We start from the raw sequence: 14,111 nt of genomic DNA, 5'->3' as shown, positions 1-14,111 counted from the left end.
TGCAGCAGTCCAGAGTTGCAGTAAAGTCGTATTCAAGTTGCACCATCCAGAGTTGCAGTAAAGTCGTATCCAAGTTGCACCATCCAGACTTGCAGTAAAGTCGTATCCAAGTTGCACCATCCAGAGTTGCAGTAAAGTCGTATCCAAGTTGCACCATCCAGAGTTGCAGTAAAGTCGTATCCAAGTTGCACCATCCAGAGTTGCAGTAAAGTCGTATCTAAGGTGCACCATCCAGAGTTGCAGTAAAGTCGTATCTAAGGTGCACCATCCAGAGTTGCAGTAAAGTCGTATCCAAGTTGCACCATCCAGAGTTGACGTAAAGTCGTATCCAAGTTGCACCATCCAGAGTTGCAGTAAAGTGGTATCTAAGTGCAGCGATCCCTAGGGGTGTGCGCTCACATCTAAATAATTTCACTGTGTGCTTTTCTGCCCCAGCTGCCAGCATGCTGCAGAGAAGGAGCCCTGCACTGTGTGAGGAAGCAGTGGTCTCTCGTCAGAGGTCCGACACGCCTCTACTGAGTCAGAACTAGAGTCCTCCAATCAGCAGTGAGCATGAGATTTTTTCCGGGCACAAAGACGTAGCTACGCCTCAGCAGGGGGAGTGTCGGACCTGTGCAGAGAGACCACTGCTTCCATACAGACAGCAAGGGTCCTTCTGTGCAGCATGCTGGCCGGGGACAGGCTTTCATAGTCAGGCACGGTACGGCAGTTAACATTGGGGGGGGGGGGGGGGGGTTCGCTGCACCTGGAATGTAACGGATTACATGAAATGTTCGGTTGCGCTTTACTGTGTCATGTCTGTCCCTGACAGGGGAGGAACAAGGACGATGCTTCACCATCGAGTATGTCATGCCCATGAACGTCCAGATGACATCAGAGTCCACCATCAGTGTGCTGAGTGAGTCAAAGAACATCTAACATCAATCGTTCCTTTTTCAGATCAGTATATTGATTACAGATTGGATCTTCCCAGCTACTGGTCCAGGCGTCTGGGTGAATCCCGACATTAACATCAGGATTGCTCCAGAGCCTGGACCGGCCGAGTGATGCTTGAAAAAGACGTCGTGGTTGTTTCAAGGAGCACAATACGATACTTGAACAATAATGAGCTGCATGGTGGAGTTGCCAGAAAGAAACCTTTACTGTGCCGATGCCACAAAGAAAAGCCCGGTGAGGCGTGTCAGGGTGTTGTCAGGCATATTGTAACTGGGGTATTTGTGTGGCATTGGCCAAGTAAAGGCTTCTTACTGGCAACTCCACCATGCAGCTCATTTTTGTTCAGGTGTAGTATTGTGCTTCTTGATACAACCACACCGTCCTTTTCCAGAGCAGCCTGTATTTCTCCTGAGGTCACCTTTGGGGTTTTTCTTTGTATCACAAACAATTCTTTTGAAAACTTTCTTGACCTACCTGACCTTGGCTTGGTATCAAGCGATCCCCAAATTTCCCACTTCTTAAGTGATTGAGCAGCACTGACTGGCAGATTCAAGGCTTTGGATATCTTTTTCTCTACTTTTCCATCGTTATAAAGCTCCATTACCTTGTTACGCAGGTCTTTTGACAGTTCTTTTCTGCTCCCCATGGCTCAGTGTCTAGCCTGCTCAGTGCACCCACGTGAGAGCGAACAAACTCATCGACTATTTACATATCGACATTAACTGCAATGTAACAAGCTACAAATGTGGGAAATGAACTTTTAATTGTCACTGTACCCCATGTGTGTCACCTTGTGTGTCTGTACCAAAGCTGGACCTTCCAGGGGAGGGAAACTTTTCACCAGGGCCACTGGTACAACCCTGGTAGAGATAAAGGTGGCCCCTCAGTGACACCAACCAGTACACCCAGTATACAATACAAACTAGGGAATGATGGTGAGGAGTGGTCCCTCAGTGACACCAACCAGTACACCCAGTATACAATACAAGCTGGAGATGAGTGAGGAGTGGACCCTCAGTGACACCAACCAGTACACCCTGTATACAATACAAGCTGGGGGATGAGTGAGGAGTGGTCCCTCAGTGACACCAACCAGTACACCCAGTATACAATACAAACTAGGGAATGATGGTGAGGAGTGGTCCCTCAGTGACACCAACCAGTACACCCTGTATACAATACAAGCTGGGGGATGAGTGAGGAGTGGTCCCTCAGTGACACCAACCAGTACACCCAGTATACAATACAAGCTGGAGATGAGTGAGGAGCGGTCCCTCAGTGACACCAACCAGTACACCCAGTATACAATACAAGCTGGAGATGAGTGAGGAGTGGACCCTCAGTGACACCAACCAGTACACCCAGTATACAATACAAGCTGGGGGATGAGTGAGGAGTGGTCCCTCAGTGACACCAACCAGTACACCCAGTATACAATACAAGCTGGAGATGAGTGAGGAGTGGTCCCTCAATGACACCAACCAGTACACCCAGTATACAATACAAGCTGGAGATGAGTGAGGAGTGGTCCCTCAGTGACACCAACCAGTACACCCAGTATACAATACAAGCTGGAGATGAGTGAGGAGTGGTCCCTCAGTGACACCAACCAGTACACCCAGTATACAATACAAGCTGGAGGTGAGTGAGGAGTGGTCCCTCAGTGACACCAACCAGTACACCCAGTATACAATACAAGCTGGAGAGGAGTGAGGAGTGGTCCCTCAGTGACACCAACCAGTACACCCAGTATACAATACAACCTGGAGATGAGTGGTCCCTCAGTGACACCAACCAGTACACCCAGTATACAATACAAGCTGGAGGTGAGTGAGGAGTGGTCCCTCAGTGACACCAACCAGTACACCCAGTATACAATACAAGCTGGAGATGAGTGAGGAGTGGTCCCTCAGTGACACCAACCAGTACACCCAGTATACAATACAAGCTGGAGATGAGTGAGGAGTGTTCCCTCAGTGACACCAACCAGTACACCCAGTATACAATACAAGCTGGAGATGAGTGAGGAGTGGTCCCTCAGTGACACCAACCAGTACACCCAGTATACAATACAAGCTGGAGATGAGTGAGGAGTGTTCCCTCAGTGACACCAACCAGTACACCCAGTATACAATACAAGCTGGAGATGAGTGAGGAGTGGTCCCTCAGTGACACCAACCAGTACACCCAGTATACAATACAAGCTGGAGGTGAGTGAGGAGTGTTCCCTCAGTGACACCAACCAGTACACCCAGTATACAATACAAGCTGGAGAGGAGTGAGGAGTGGTCCCTCAGTGACACCAACCAGTACACCCAGTATACAATACAAGCTGGAGATGAGTGAGGAGTGGTCCCTCAGTGACACCAACCAGTACACCCAGTATACAATACAAGCTGGAGATGAGTGAGGAGTGGACCCTCAGTGACACCAACCAGTACACCCAGTATACAATACAAGCTGGGGGATGAGTGAGGAGTGGTCCCTCAGTGACACCAACCAGTACACCCAGTATACAATACAAGCTGGAGATGAGTGAGGAGTGGTCCCTCAATGACACCAACCAGTACACCCAATATACAATACAAGCTGGAGATGAGTGAGGAGTGGTCCCTCAGTGACACCAACCAGTACACCCAGTATACAATACAAGCTGGAGATGAGTGAGGAGTGGTCCCTCAGTGACACCAACCAGTACACCCAGTATACAATACAAGCTGGAGATGAGTGAGGAGTGGTCCCTCAGTGACACCAACCAGTACACCCAGTATACAATACAAGCTGGAGATGAGTGGTCCCTCAGTGACACCAACCAGTACACCCAGTATACAATACAAGCTGGAGGTGAGTGAGGAGTGGTCCCTCAGTGACACCAACCAGTACACCCAGTATACAATACAAGCTGGAGATGAGTGAGGAGTGGTCCCTCAGTGACACCAACCAGTACACCCAGTATACAATACAAGCTGGAGGTGAGTGAGGAGTGTTCCCTCAGTGACACCAACCAGTACACCCTGTATACAATACAAGCTGGAGATGAGTGAGGAGTGGTCCCTCAGTGACACCAACCAGTACACCCAGTATACAATACAAGCTGGAGATGAGTGAGGAGTGTTCCCTCAGTGACACCAACCAGTACACCCAGTATACAATACAAGCTGGAGATGAGTGAGGAGTGGTCCCTCAGTGACACCAACCAGTACACCCAGTATACAATACAAGCTGGAGATGAGTGAGGAGTGTTCCCTCAGTGACACCAACCAGTACACCCAGTATACAATACAAGCTGGAGATGAGTGAGGAGTGGTCCCTCAGTGACACCAACCAGTACACCCAGTATACAATACAAGCTGGAGGTGAGTGAGGAGTGTTCCCTCAGTGACACCAACCAGTACACCCAGTATACAATACAAGCTGGAGAGGAGTGAGGAGTGGTCCCTCAGTGACACCAACCAGTACACCCAGTATACAATACAAGCTGGAGATGAGTGAGGAGTGGTCCCTCAGTGACACCAACCAGTACACCCAGTATACAATACAAGCTGGAGATGAGTGAGGAGTGGACCCTCAGTGACACCAACCAGTACACCCAGTATACAATACAAGCTGGGGGATGAGTGAGGAGTGGTCCCTCAGTGACACCAACCAGTACACCCAGTATACAATACAAGCTGGAGATGAGTGAGGAGTGGTCCCTCAATGACACCAACCAGTACACCCAGTATACAATACAAGCTGGAGATGAGTGAGGAGTGGTCCCTCAGTGACACCAACCAGTACACCCAGTATACAATACAAGCTGGAGATGAGTGAGGAGTGGTCCCTCAGTGACACCAACCAGTACACCCAGTATACAATACAAGCTGGAGATGAGTGGTCCCTCAGTGACACCAACCAGTACACCCAGTATACAATACAAGCTGGAGGTGAGTGAGGAGTGGTCCCTCAGTGACACCAACCAGTACACCCAGTATACAATACAAGCTGGAGATGAGTGAGGAGTGGTCCCTCAGTGACACCAACCAGTACACCCAGTATACAATACAAGCTGGAGGTGAGTGAGGAGTGTTCCCTCAGTGACACCAACCAGTACACCCAGTATACAATACAACCTGGAGAGGAGTGAGGAGTGGTCCCTCAGTGACACCAACCAGTACACCCAGTATACAATACAAGCTGGAGATGAGTGAGGAGTGGTCCCTCAGTGACACCAACCAGTACACCCAGTATACAATACAAGCTGGAGATGAGTGAGGAGTGGTCCCTCAGTGACACCAACCAATACACCCAGTATACAATACAAGCTGGAGATGAGTGAGCAGTGTTCCCTCAGTGACACCAACCAGTACACCCTGTATACAATACAAGCTGGAGATGAGTGAGGAGTGTTCCCTCAGTGACACCAACCAGTACACCCAGTATACAATACAACCTGGAGAGGAGTGAGGAGTGGTCCCTCAGTGACACCAACCAGTACACCCAGTATACAATACAAGCTGGAGATGAGTGAGGAGTGGTCCCTCAGTGACACCAACCAGTACACCCAGTATACAATACAAGCTGGAGATGAGTGAGGAGTGGTCCCTCAGTGACACCAACCAGTACACCCAGTATACAATACAACCTGGAGAGGAGTGAGGAGTGGTCCCTCAGTGACACCAACCAGTACACCCAGTATACAATACAAGCTGGAGATGAGTGAGGAGTGGACCCTCAGTGACACCAACCAGTACACCCAGTATACAATACAAGCTGGGGGATGAGTGAGGAGTGGTCCCTCAGTGACACCAACCAGTACACCCAGTATAAAATACAAGCTGGAGATGAGTGAGGAGTGGTCCCTCAATGACACCAACCAGTACACCCAGTATACAATACAAGCTGGAGATGAGTGAGGAGTGGTCCCTCAGTGACACCAACCAGTACACCCAGTATACAATACAAGCTGGAGATGAGTGAGGAGTGGTCCCTCAGTGACACCAACCAGTACACCCAGTATACAATACAAGCTGGAGGTGAGTGAGGAGTGGTCCCTCAGTGACACCAACCAGTACACCCAGTATACAATACAAGCTGGAGAGGAGTGAGGAGTGGTCCCTCAGTGACACCAACCAGTACACCCAGTATACAATACAAGCTGGAGATGAGTGTGGAGTGGTCCCTCAGTGACACCAACCAGTACACCCAGTATACAATACAAGCTGGAGATGAGTGAGGAGTGTTCCCTCAGTGACACCAACCAGTACACCCAGTATACAATACAAGCTGGAGATGAGTGAGGAGTGGTCCCTCAGTGACACCAACCAGTACACCCAGTATACAATACAAGCTGGAGATGAGTGAGGAGTGGTCCCTCAGTGACACCAACCAGTACACCCAGTATACAATACAAGCTGGAGATGAGTGAGGAGTGGTCCCTCAGTGACACCAACCAATACACCCAGTATACAATACAAGCTGGAGATGAGTGAGCAGTGTTCCCTCAGTGACACCAACCAGTACACCCTGTATACAATACAAGCTGGAGATGAGTGAGGAGTGTTCCCTCAGTGACACCAACCAGTACACCCAGTATACAATACAACCTGGAGAGGAGTGAGGAGTGGTCCCTCAGTGACACCAACCAGTACACCCAGTATACAATACAAGCTGGAGATGAGTGAGGAGTGGTCCCTCAGTGACACCAACCAGTACACCCAGTATACAATACAAGCTGGAGATGAGTGAGGAGTGGTCCCTCAGTGACACCAACCAGTACACCCAGTATACAATACAACCTGGAGAGGAGTGAGGAGTGGTCCCTCAGTGACACCAACCAGTACACCCAGTATACAATACAAGCTGGAGATGAGTGAGGAGTGGTTCCTCAGTGACACCAACCAGTACACCCAGTATACAATACAAGCTGGAGGTGAGTGAGGAGTGGACCCTCAGTGACACCAACCAGTACACCCAGTATACAATACAAGCTGGAGGTGAGTGAGGAGTGGTCCCTCAGTGACACCAACCAGTACACCCAGTATACAATACAAGCTGGAGAGGAGTGAGGAGTGTTCCCTCAATGACACCAACCAGTACACCCAGTATACAATACAAGCTGGAGAGGAGTGAGGAGTGTTCCCTCAGTGACACCAACCAGTACACCCAGTATACAATACAAGCTGGAGATGAGTGAGGAGTGGTCCCTCAGTGACACCAACCAGTACACCCAGTATACAATGCAAGCTGGAGATGAGTGAGGAGTGTTCCCTCAGTGACACCAACCAGTACACCCAGTATACAATACAAGCTGGAGATGAGTGAGGAGTGTTCCCTCAGTGACACCAACCAGTACACCCAGTATACAATACAAGCTGGAGATGAGTGAGGAGTGGTCCCTCAGTGACACCAACCAGTACACCCAGTATACAATACAAGCTGGAGGTGAGTGAGGAGTGGTCCCTCAGTGACACCAACCAGTACACCCAGTATACAATACAAGAGGGAGGTGAGTGAGGAATGGTCCCTCAGTGACACCAACCAGTACACCCAGTATACAATACAAGCTGGAGATGAGTGAGGAGTGGTCCCTCAGTGACACCAACCAGTACACCCAGTATACAATACAAGCTGGAGATGAGTGAGGAGTGGTCCCTCAGTGACACCAACCAGTACACCCAGTATACAATACAAGCTGGAGGTGAGTGAGGAGTGGTCCCTCAGTGACACCAACCAGTACACCCAGTATACAATACAACCTGGAGATGAGTGAGGAGTGGTCCCTCAGTGACACCAACCAGTACACCCAGTATACAATACAAGCTGGAGATGAGTGAGGAGTGGTCCCTCAGTGACACCAACCAGTACACCCAGTATACAATACAAGCTGGAGATGAGTGAGGAGTGGCTCCTCAGTGACACCAACCAGTACACCCAGTATACAATACAAGCTGGAGGTGAGTGAGGAGTGGTCCCTCAGTGACACCAACCAGTACACCCAGTATACAATACAAGCTGGAGATGAGTGAGGAGTGTTCCCTCAGTGACACCAACCAGTACACCCAGTATACAATACAAGCTGGAGATGAGTGAGGAGTGGTCCCTCAGTGACACCAACCAGTACACCCAGTATACAATACAAGCTGGAGGTGAGTGAGGAGTGGTCCCTCAGTGACACCAACCAGTACACCCAGTATACAATACAAGCTGGAGAGGAGTGAGGAGTGTTCCCTCAGTGACACCAACCAGTACACCCAGTATACAATACAAGCTGGAGAGGAGTGAGGAGTGGTCCCTCAGTGACACCAACCAGTACACCCAGTATACAATACAAGCTGGAGGTGAGTGAGGAGTGTTCCCTCAGTGACACCAACCACTACACCCAGTATACAATACAAGCTGGAGAGGAGTGAGGAGTGGTCCCTCAGTGACACCAACCAGTACACCCAGTATACAATACAAGCTGGAGATGAGTGAGGAGTGGTCCCTCAGTGACACCAACCAGTACACCCAGTATACAATACAAGCTGGAGATGAGTGAGGAGTGGACCCTCAGTGACACCAACCAGTACACCTAGTATACAATACAAGCTGGAGATGAGTGAGGAGTGGTCCCTCAGTGACACCAACCAGTACACCCAGTATACAATACAAGCTGGAGAGGAGTGAGGAGTGGTCCCTCAGTGACACCAACCAGTACACCCAGTATACAATACAAGCTGGAGATGAGTGAGGAGTGGTCCCTCAGTGACACCAACCAGTACACCCAGTATACAATACAAGCTGGAGATGAGTGAGGAGTGGTCCCTCAGTGACACCAACCAGTACACCCAGTATACAATACAAGCTGGAGAGGAGTGAGGAGTGGCCCCTCAGTGACACCAACCAGTACACCCAGTATACAATACAAGCTGGAGATGAGTGAGGAGTGGTCCCTCAGTGACACCAACCAGTACACCCAGTATACAATACAAGCTGGAGATGAGTGAGGAGTGGTCCCTCAGTGACACCAACCAGTACACCCAGTATACAATACAAGCTGGAGATGAGCGAGGAGTGGTCCCTCAGTGACACCAACCAGTACACCCAGTATACAGTACAAGCTGGAGATGAGTGTTCCCTCAGTGACACCAACCAGTACACCCAGTATACAATACAAGCTGGAGATGAGTGAGGAGTGGTCCCTCAGTGACACCAACCAGTACACCCAGTATACAATACAAGCTGGAGATGAGTGAGGAGTGGTCCCTCAGTGACACCAACCAGTACACCCAGTATACAATACAAGCTGGAGATGAGTGAGGAGTGGTCCCTCAGTGACACCAACCAGTACACCCAGTATACAATACAAGCTGGAGATGAGTGAGGAGTGGTCCCTCAGTGACACCAACCAGTACACCCAGTATACAATACAAGCTGGGGGATGAAGGTGAGGAGTGGTCCCTCAGTGACACCAACCAGTACACCCAGTATACAATACAAGCTGGGGGATGAAGGTGAGGAGTGGTCCCTCAGTGACACCAACCAGTACACCCAGTATACAATACAACCTGGAGAGGAGTGAGGAGTGGTCCCTCAGTGACACCAACCAGTACACCCAGTATACAATACAACCTGGAGAGGAGTGAGGAGTGGTCCCTCAGTGACACCAACCAGTACACCCAGTATACAATACAACCTGGAGAGGAGTGAGGAGTGGTCCCTCAGTGACACCAACCAGTACACCCAGTATACAATACAAGCTGGAGGTGAGTGAGGAGTGGTCCCTCAGTGACACCAACCAGTACACCCAGTATACAATACAACCTGGAGAGGAGTGAGGAGTGGTCCCTCAGTGACACCAACCAGTACACCCAGTATACAATACAACCTGGAGGTGAGTGAGGAGTGGTCCCTCAGTGACACCAACCAGTACACCCAGTATACAATACAACCTGGAGGTGAGTGAGGAGTGGTCCCTCAGTGACACCAACCAGTACACCCAGTATACAATACAAGCTGGAGATGAGTGAGGAGTGGTCCCTCAGTGACACCAACCAGTACACCCAGTATACAATACAACCTGGAGGTGAGTGAGGAGTGGTCCGTCAGTGACACCAACCAGTACACCCAGTATACAATACAAGCTGGAGGTGAGTGAGGAGTGTTCCCTCAGTGACACCAACCAGTACACCCAGTATACTATACAAGCTGGAGATGAGTGAGGAGTGGTCCCTCAGTGACACCAACCAGTACACCCAGTATACTATACAAGCTGGAGATGAGTGAGGAGTGGTCCCTCAGTGACACCAACCAGTACACCCAGTATACAATACAACCTGGAGATGAGTGAGGAGTGGTCCCATGTATTTACCAGTAAAACCTCCAAAATGTCACCAGGTAATTCTGTGAGATGTAAATGATTTTTTCCTCCTCCCTGACACCTACTCTGCTATGAGGGGCCCATGTGAGGAGTGTGATGACACCGTGTGCCGCTACCTACGCAGCAAGCAGACGTGTGATGGAGGGGTGGCTGGAAGCGGCAGTGCAATCATGAATATGACTTTCCCTTATGTTGTACACGCCCAAAGCTCAGCACCAATCAGATCATTTCCCGTCTGTAATGTCCATCCAATCTGTGTACGATCGATCGATACATCGAAATCCCCGGAGTGTATCAACGCGAGTCCCGTATTCCCGTCACACGCAATCTGCAAACTTCTGTTCTTCACACACGCGGGGCACAGATTCTTCCGTTTCAAAATAAATTGAAGTAGAGTATTGTGTTTCGGGGGTGGGGGGGTAGATCTATTGTTGCTGGGGAGGTATTTAGTTTCAGGTGGTGGATCTATTGTTGCTGGGGAGGTATTTAGTTTCAGGTGGCGGATCTATTGCTGCTGGGGAGGTATTTTGTTGCTGGGGTGGATCCATTGTTGCTGGGGAGGTATTTTGTTGCTGGGGTGGATTCATTGTTGCTGGGGAGGTATTTTGTTGCAGGGGGTGGATCTATTGTTGCTGTGGAGGTATTTTGTTTCAGGTGGTGGATCTATTGTTGCTGGGGGATCTATTTTTGCTGGGGCATCTATTGTTGATGGTAGAGGATCTGTTGTTGCTGGGGTGGATCCATTGTTTCTGGGGAGGTATTTAGTTTCAGGTGGCGGATCTATTGTTGGTGGGGAGGTTTTTAGTTTCAGGTGGTGGATCTATTGTTGCTGGGGAGGTATTTTGTTGCTGGGGATGTATTTTGTTGCTGGGGAGGATCTATTGTTGCTGTGGAGGTATTTTGTTTCAGGTGGTGGATCTATTGTTGCTGGGGAGGTATTTTGTTTCAGGTGGTGGATCTATTGTTGCTGGGGAGGTATTTTGTTGCTGGGGTGGATCCATTGTTGCTGGGGAGGTATTTTGTTTCAGGTGGTGGATCTATTGTTGCTGGGGAGGTATTTTGTTTCAGGTGGTGGATCTATTGTTGCTGGGGAGGTATTTTGTTTCAGGTGGTGGATCTATTGTTGCTGGGGAGGTATTTTGTTTCAGGTGGTGGATCTATTGTTGCTGGGGAGGTATTTTGTTGCTGGGGTGGATCCATTGTTGCTGGGGAGGTATTTTGTTTCAGGTGGTGGATCTATTGTTGCTGGGGAGGTATTTTGTTTCAGGTGGTGGATCTATTGTTGCTGGGGAGGTATTTTGTTTCAGGTGGCGGATCTATTGTTGCTGGGGAGGTATTTTGTTTCAGGTGGCGGATCTATTGTTGCTGGGGAGGTATTTTGTTTCAGGTGGCGGATCTATTGTTGCTGGGGAGGTATTTTGTTTCAGGTGGCGGATCTATTGTTGCTGGGGAGGTATTTTGTTTCAGGTGGTGGATCTATTGTTGCTGGGGGGGTATTGTGTTTCAGGTGGTGGATCTATTGTTGCTGGGGAGGTATTTTGTTGCTGGGGTGGATCCATTGTTGCTGGGGAGGTATTTTGTTTCAGGTGGCGGATCCATTGTTGCTGGGGAGGTATTTTGTTTCAGGTGGCTGGGGAGGTATTTTGTTTCAGGTGGTGGATCTATTGTTGCTGGGGAGGTATTTTGTTTCAGGTGGCGGATCTATTGTTGCTGGGGAGGTATTTTGTTTCAGGTGGTGGATCTATTGTTGCTGGGGAGGTATTTTGTTTCAGGTGGTGGATCTATTGTTGCTGGGGAGGTATTTTGTTTAAGGTGGCGGATCTATTGTTGCTGGGGAGGTATTTTGTTTCAGGTGGTGGATCTATTGTTGCTGGGGAGGTATTGTGTTTCAGGTGGTGGATCTATTGTTGCTGGGGAGGTATTTTGTTTCAGGTGGTGGATCTATTGTTGCTGGGGAGGTATTTTGTTTCAGGTGGTGGATCTATTGTTGCTGGGGAGGTATTTTGTTTCAGGTGGCGGATCTATTGTTGCTGGGGAGGTATTTTGTTTCAGGTGGTGGATCTATTGTTGCTGGGGAGGTATTGTGTTTCAGGTGGTGGATCTATTGTTGCTGGGGAGGTATTTTGTTTCAGGTGGTGGATCTATTGTTGCTGGGGAGGTATTTAGTTGCTGGGGTGGATCCATTGTTGCTGGGGAGGTATTTTGTTTCAGGTGGCGGATCCATTGTTGCTGGGGAGGTATTTTGTTTCAGGTGGCTGGGGAGGTATTTTGTTTCAGGTGGCGGATCTATTGTTGCTGGGGAGGTATTTTGTTTCAGGTGGCGGATCTATTGTTGCTGGGGAGGTATTTTGTTTCAGGTGGTGGATCTATTGTTGCTGGGGAGGTATTTTGTTTCAGGTGGTGGATCTATTGTTGCTGGGGAGGTATTTTGTTTCAGGTGGCGGATCTATTGTTGCTGGGGAGGTATTTTGTTTCAGGTGGCGGATCTATTGTTGCTGGGGAGGTATTTTGTTTCAGGTGGCTGGGGAGGTATTTTGTTTCAGGTGGTGGATCTATTGTTGCTGGGGAGGTATTGTGTTTCAGGTGGTGGATCTATTGTTGCTGGGGAGGTATTTTGTTTCAGGTGGTGGATCTATTGTTGCTGGGGAGGTATTTTGTTTCAGGTGGTGGATCTATTGTTGCTGGGGAGGTATTTTGTTTCAGGTGGTGGATCTATTGTTGCTGGGGAGGTATTTTGTTTCAGGTGGTGGATCTATTGTTGCTGGGGAGGTATTTTGTTTCAGGTGGTGGATCTATTGTTGCTGGGGAGGTATTTTGTTTCAGGTGGTGGATCTATTGTTGCTGGGGATCTATTATCATTAACATATTTATTACCAGAAAATGATCTGTGTTCTCTAAAAGGGGCGGGGCTGATCGGTGGGTAGAGGGTGAATTAAAGGGAAGTGCTCGAAGGTGAGAAGGGGGCGGAGTCAAGGAGTGACCCTGAAGGGGGAGGTTCTTGCCCCTATAGTCTGACTAAAGCTGGAGAGGGCAGAATCTGGTGCATGGCAGCCAATCAGCTTGTACCTTCAGCTTGTCCAATGAAGCTCTGACAATAAAACCTGATTGGTTCCTATGCAGAGCTGCAGCAGATTTTGCAGCCTCCAGTTTCAGTAAATACCGCCCCCCCCCCATGACACCCATTAGAAGTGGCACACAAGTGTCGGTGCACATTATGGGGGAACTCCGGACGGTCCTGGTCTCCTGTGCTGCCATTGGTTTATAATGCGTTCTGTTTCTTTTCTTCTTCCTGCAGAAATGATTCGCTCAGCCACTCCCTTCCCATTGGTCAGCCTCTTCTTCATGTTTATTGGGTTTATACTGAACAACGTGGGACACATCCGGCCCCATCGGACCATTCTGGCCTTCGTGTCGGGGATCTTCTTCATCCTGTCCGGTGAGTCTTCCTGGAACAGTTCGCCTGGGAAGTCCCGGAGGAGTCACAAGTCTCTAATTTCCCACCCAGAAGTCAGATTGTACTGTATGGAGATCCAGACTAGGTTCCAAAATGTGTGTATGAAGCATCGTATGGTGCGCCGCTCTCCAACCCCCCCTCTGAAAAGCAATCCACACAGGCTGCCAGGATTCAGGAGGCGCTACTGCCACCTCCCTAATGTCTGGATTAGGCCAAAGTGGGATTTTCTATGGAAATACCACTGGTGTCAGTGGGAGGAATAGTGCCCCATCATTGGTGTCAGTGGGAGGAATAGTGCCCCATCATTGGTGTCAGTGGGAGGAATAGTGCCCCATCATTGGTGTCAGTGGGAGGAATAGTGCCCCGTCATTGGTGTCAGTG

At 49.4% G+C, this 14,111-nt stretch overlaps 1 protein-coding gene across 1 annotated transcript in view; it reads left to right on the top strand.

The window, feature by feature from the left end:
• CACNG5 (calcium voltage-gated channel auxiliary subunit gamma 5) overlaps positions 1-14,111 on the top strand; it is a 71,730-nt gene that overhangs the window by 40,902 nt on the left and 16,717 nt on the right. The window contains exons 3-4 of the mRNA XM_089661470.1: positions 812-898; positions 13,572-13,712. Of these exons, the coding sequence (XP_089517596.1) occupies positions 812-898; positions 13,572-13,712 (228 nt within the window). The remainder of the gene's footprint in view (positions 1-811; positions 899-13,571; positions 13,713-14,111) is intronic.

Source organism: Staurois parvus, unplaced genomic scaffold, assembly GCF_062004578.1.
Source record: "Staurois parvus isolate SC_StPar_1 unplaced genomic scaffold, SC_StPar_1.0 ptg001344l, whole genome shotgun sequence".
Taxonomy (NCBI): Eukaryota; Metazoa; Chordata; class Amphibia; order Anura; family Ranidae; genus Staurois; species Staurois parvus.
Note: the sequence above shows the minus strand (reverse complement) of the source record. Positions and strands in the feature narration are given on the sequence as shown.